The sequence below is a fragment of the Oenanthe melanoleuca genome, chromosome 7 (assembly GCF_029582105.1).
Source record: "Oenanthe melanoleuca isolate GR-GAL-2019-014 chromosome 7, OMel1.0, whole genome shotgun sequence".
NCBI lineage: Eukaryota > Metazoa > Chordata > Aves > Passeriformes > Muscicapidae > Oenanthe > Oenanthe melanoleuca.
The window spans coordinates 28,388,531-28,394,028 of NC_079341.1; the positions used below are offsets into that span (position 1 = coordinate 28,388,531).

Genomic DNA, 5,498 nt, shown 5'->3' on the forward strand with positions numbered 1-5,498 from the left:
AACACAGAGAATGGTGCCTGGGAGATTATATAAAACCCTGCTCATCCCCTTAAATCTGCACCCCAACATCAAAAGATAAAAAGAGTGAATTATAGTTCTTATTTCAAATAAATTTATTTAACAAACTTCAGGAATATTGCTTGACACTTCCACACACTTCAGAAAATGAACAGTGACCCACTGCTGCACAGCTTGCTCTGTAGAAGAGGATGTCTCCAAGACAATCAACTGTTTTGTAATATTTAGCTGTCAAAATGCATCTTTTACCACCATAACTGAACAGTACTACACAAAAAAACAGTTGGGAAAAAAAGTTATTCTATTTTCCCCAGAGGATTCCCTACCCCAAACAAAAGGCCTCTTCTTCAGCTAGCAGAGGGCATCCTGAAAATCATTCCAAATTGCACCATGTCTAGGGTGAACTCAATGGCCAATTGTCCAGTCTCCCTCTAACCCAAGGGGGAGGCACCATCCTGGAACCTGGTCTGGCCATGGCTGCCTTCCAAGGAAAGGGATGGAGGCACAGCCCCTCACTAGCATGAGGGGATGTACACACAAGTGATTTCCAAGTCTGAATGTCACCAAAATGTCACTCTGAAGTTACATTCATGTTTCTAGACAGGCCATAGACAGACAGCCTCACTTGTAAGGGATCTGTCCTGCCTGGCATGGGCACCACAACTTTATCATTGGTATTTTTAGATACTCCTGGTAACACCAAAGTGCAGCAGTTTGGGACCAGACCTTGCAGGGTCTCTTTGGCCTAAATGACTCTGCTGAAGCCAACAGCAGCAGCTCACACAAGCATCTGCAAGTTCAGCCCAGCAACATGTTTTCAACAGTGCCAAATTCAGCAAATCAAAAGCACCTTCACAAACAGACACAGTCACAGTGCAGTTCTCCAGAGACAAGTTATGGACACAAGTCCTTGTCCTTGAGAATGGGCTAAGAAACCCCATGAAAGCCCCAGACATCACAAGAGCTTCAGGAGCTGTCTGGGTAGCACAGCTCTGCATCATCTTGACAGAAGGATGAGCAGATTCATGTATGAAAGTGAAGTACAACTGGCACCATCCAGAACATGCCAAGTCTGAACCTGCATTGCCAAAGGGGCTTAGGAGTGTTGTCTTAAGTTACAGAAGTCCAACAAGGCATGGAGACTGTCCTGGAGCGAGTCCACAGGAGCATGTTCATCAAAGTGTGGCACACTCAGCTCAGGCACAGATTAAGATTCTTAGCTTTCAAAGACAAAGCTGTTTACTCATGGCTCACCTACACGGGCTTTTTGGTCTTTGTGCTGTGATGCATTTGTTTCAAGTGCAAAACTGTGTCAAACTTGTTGCACGGGAAACTAAAACCTTGCTCAACAAAGTACAGGGATGAAACATGCAGAAACATTTGTTCGAAAACAAGGATGTAAGCAGCTTTACCAGTGGATACAAAGCAAACAGTAAACCAAAAAACCTGAAATACTCTGAAAACATTTTTAACTGTGAGCAACTGAGTGCTATATGTTGGACAGGGAGAACACGTGTAGGGCAATCTACTCTACAAATGAGGTCTTCTCTCCTTTTACATAAGACACCATGTAAAGCTGCAGTAATTTTAGAGATCTTGACTCAGACATTGGCAGAAGGAAGACCAGCCTTAGTATAATAATTTTGGCCAGGTCTCTCAACATTTCTACCAGCGGTGACAGATTAGAGCTGCACCCATCAGCCCCTCCTTAGGCAATCACGGGCTGCTTCTCCTCCCAGGCTCACTGTTAGAGGAAGAAAAGGACCTGATCTGATCGGGAGGATCTAGGGCTTTCTCCTCTCCAAAAGGAACTCTGCAGGAGACTCAGCTACAGGATAAGCAGATTTCCCACTGCCCCAGTGGAAACAGTGATAACCCAAACACATCCCAGAAGCTGTGGTGGTTTGCATGGTCTGCCCAGCCACAACACCCCATGAAGCCTCCACAGAGCTTGTCCCTCTTGCACCAAAGAAACAAAGAAAACAAACCAGCAATGCCCTGTTACCGTAAACTCTGCAAGGGTTATGAGAGAGCCAGTTTGGTTGACCAGTTGGCACATGTGCTTCAGGGATGGCAGGAGAGTGGTGACACCAGGGAGAGGCCACAAACACAGGGATATGCACAGCTTCCTGAGCAAAGTATCACATCCATTCCCTGTGTGTCTGCATCACCCAACACCTACCCTGGCCCCAGATCAGCCCCTCTGTTTGAAGTGTCCCCAAAACACTGACCAAGAAAAGAACAGATAAAGGGAATGTGCCAGAAAGAAACGAAACCTGTGACCAGATCAAGTTCTGTGTGCCTTCTCTTTTGAAGGCAAGATGAAGTAGTAAGATTCAGTGAAGACTTTCAATACTCCACACCAGTGAGCATGGCCAGGCAGAAATCATCTGTCCCTGAGCCAAACAAACCCATGAGACACACCAAAGTTGTATCACACTCTTCACAGGCTCCAGAATATGGGGAAAAGCACAGCAACACCAAACCCACAGTACAGGTGTTGTGTAAGCCTCAGATCAACATGTGGGATAGATTGCTGTCTTCCAAATCTCTGCACGTTTAACAGGACACTCTCTGCTTTAATCCACTCCTCCAGAAAACCACATTGCAGTAGCAGCCAGTCCCAGTCTCTGCTAGGCTGGTGTTGCACAGCTCTCCATGCTGACCAGTGGGTGGGTACATCTTCTATGGGCATCAAGACTGACTCATGCTTCCCCTCCTTGCACACAAATTAACACAGGGCATCCTTTTCAAACTTCATTAGACTCTTTTTTTTTCCAGTCTAATTGGCAAAGCTGATTACACAAAGGCAGAGGTACATCCTTTGTGCCTAGATTTTGCCTATCCCGTTCCTGAGGTGTGTGAGGCTGTTGATGTGAAGTCCACTGATTCCGTTAAGGAAGAAGAGAAAGGCAGCAATGAACTCGCACCAGTATGTCAGCGTGAAGCCTGTGAAGGTGAGGTGATCCTTCACCAGGATGGAGAAGCTCAGAACACCAGTGGCTGACAGCAAAAAAGAGACGAGGATGAGAACGGAACCCATTGCCCATTTCCGCCTCGCGTGGGCATCGTCGCAGACTTGGGACACCATCAGCAGCTCCAGCCCAAATATAGCGACCACAACAGCAAAGGACACCATGCTCCTGATGGGAATGACCCCCACGCTCAGCCCCTCCACCTGGGCCAGGCTGAGGTCTGTGACACACTTCAGCTCGCTGTCGTTGCTAATGGTGCAGAAGTGCCACAGTCCCAGGAGCTGCCCCCTGGCAAAGAGCCAGCGGCCATCGCAGATGGAGATGGACGACAGCACCACGGCGATGGCCACGCACAGGATGATCAGGCTCCTGATGAGCGTCTCAAAGAAGGATTTCTGTGGTCGCCGGTGTGCCAGCAGGTGCTGTGCCTGAAAGGAGAGAGCAAGGAAAAAAACAGAGTTAACAGTGCTACTTCAGGGTGAAATGAAGCCAAAGGGAAAAAGCTGTGTGATTCGCTATTTGAAAATATTTACTTGTGCACATCAAACCCCTTTCCCGCAGGGGAAGGCTGTACACAGGAGAAAGGAAGGGTGGGTGAAGCTCTGCCTGTTCCCTGGCTGCACAAACAATGCTCCCACGTCAAGGCTGGGACCGGGATCACAAAAGCAAAAGCTCTCGACTGAAGCAGGTCCCTGCCCCGCTGGCTTGCGGCAGAGCCTCCTGCTGTGGCAGGGCTGGAAGAAGTCACTGGCCCCTGGGGGGATGGAAGCCGGTGGCTGGGACGGGGTAGGCGGCAGCAGGGGCTGGAGGGACTCCTAGCTCTCAGCGCTGCCCTCCTGAGCCGCAGCCAGCCGGTCTCTCCTCCTCCGGCCGGCCCAGCAGCAGCAGCCCGGACCTCGCTTCTCACCGCGGGGTCGCACGGCTCGGTTACCCCGGAGCTTGGGGAGGGGGGAAATCTTCGGCTGCAGCCCCCGCGGACCCGCGGGGCAACGCACTTCCCTTCCCCACCGAAACGCTCCAAGTGACACGAGACGTGATGGAAAGCCGGGCCAAGAGCCCCCAGCCCCTGAAGAGCCACGTGCGGCGGGGAGGGGGGAGCCGCCGCCGGCCGGAGAAGGAGGGAAAGGGAATGCGGGCAAGGGAGTGCGGGCGGCGGCGCCCCGCTGCTCCGGGAAGGGTCGGAGCGGCAGCAGCCCCGCGGCGGGAGGGAGGGAGCGGCGCACGTACCTGCGCCCCGATGGCCGTCATGCTGCCGGCGGCGCCGAGAGGCGCGGGAGGGCTGCGGCCGCCGCTCTTTATCTCCCCGAGGGCGGAGGGCAGCCCCCCCGCCCGCCACGCCCGCGGGGCCGGGGCGCCCTCCGGGCCCCCCCGCGGCTGAGTCAGCAGCGCGGCCCGACGGGCGGAGCCGGGCCGAACCGAACCGAGCGGAGCGGGGCCGTTCCCCGCAGCCCGGCACCGAACCGAACCGAGCGGAGCGGGGTTGTTCCCCGCAGCCCGGCACCCGCGGGGCGCAGCGCTGCTCTGCCCGGGGCACGGACTCGCCCGAGGCCGCTGTAGAGCTCGGCTGCCGGGCTGGGGGTGTCCTGGGCGGTGGCGATGCCTCTAGCCGCGCTGTCCCCTCTGTGTCCCCTCCGTGTCCCCGGCTGCCGGAGCGCTCCTGCCGCCAGAACAGTTGGTGGTGCAGCGCCGCTGCCAAGCCTTGGTGGACGGGGAGCTGCCCCAGCCCTGCCCGCCCGCCCGGGGCACCGCAGGAGCCCCCGGGAGTGTGTGCGGTGGCAGCCAGCCCAGAGGAGCCTGTGGGTGCGCAACACCCGCGCTGCGCTCGCCGCCCGCTCCCCGCCGTGTCCGTGCCCGTGTTTGCCCCGCTGCCGCCGTGGCCTCGCACCTTGGGCTGTGTGCGCTCTTATCGCTCACCAGCCTGCTCTACCTCACCTCTCTCTACCTGTACCGTCAGCAAAAACCTCTCTGCTCATAAAGTTCTACACCTTAGCTCTTTTTCTCACTCATTTTTGCCATCCTCTAATGAATTACTGACTGGTCTACTTTTTTTTTTTTTTTTTTTTTTTTTTTTTTTTTTTTTTTTTTTTTGGTCTGAAACAGCTTTTAAAAAGCCTAAGAAAGCTGGGTGTTGCTGTGTCATCAGAAACTCTTGTTTTATTGCCAGTTCTAATTTTGACTCCAGCAGAGAGTCTGAGGTCCAGTGAACAGCCCCACGGGTTGTTGTTCTGGGCCTCCCTCATATTCACAGGGCTCAGAATTTGGCCGTTCCCTTTCTAGCCAAAAGGAGTTGGAAGGATCTGTCTCCAATACGAGGTGGTAGAAGTTATTGTTACTTTACTCTTCTTGCAGCTTCCACTTCTCAACTAATCATCTGTCTATACAGATTGTCTCATTATTATAATCTCTATATGCAATTTCATAAGGGTTTACTGTGCTTCCTTTAAAACACCATTTATATCTGTGATCTTCTGGAGGTGTTTTCTGTAACCCTATTTCTACCAAGAC

At 52.9% G+C, this 5,498-nt stretch overlaps 1 protein-coding gene across 1 annotated transcript; it reads right to left on the reverse strand.

Moving 5' to 3' along the window:
• Positions 1 to 95: 95 nt before the first annotated feature.
• On the reverse strand, positions 96 to 4,337 carry TMEM37 (transmembrane protein 37). Its single transcript, XM_056496781.1, has 2 exons — positions 4,221 to 4,337; positions 96 to 3,421 (listed from the first exon to the last, which is right to left on the reverse strand). The coding sequence occupies exons 1-2, from the start codon at positions 4,239 to 4,241 to the stop codon at positions 2,849 to 2,851; spliced, it is 594 nt and encodes a 197-aa protein (XP_056352756.1). The 5' UTR covers positions 4,242 to 4,337; the 3' UTR covers positions 96 to 2,848.
• Between the last annotated feature and the right edge of the window lie 1,161 nt (positions 4,338 to 5,498).

Bases quoted from the DNA above. Each gene is read 5' to 3' on its own strand.
- TMEM37 (XM_056496781.1), bottom strand. From the start codon at position 4,241: ATGACGGCCATCGGGGCGCAG. The intron at 3,422-4,220 runs GTACGTGCGCCG...CTCTCCTTTCAG, and splicing joins TGACGGCCATCGGGGCGCAG to GCACAGCACCTGCTGGCACA.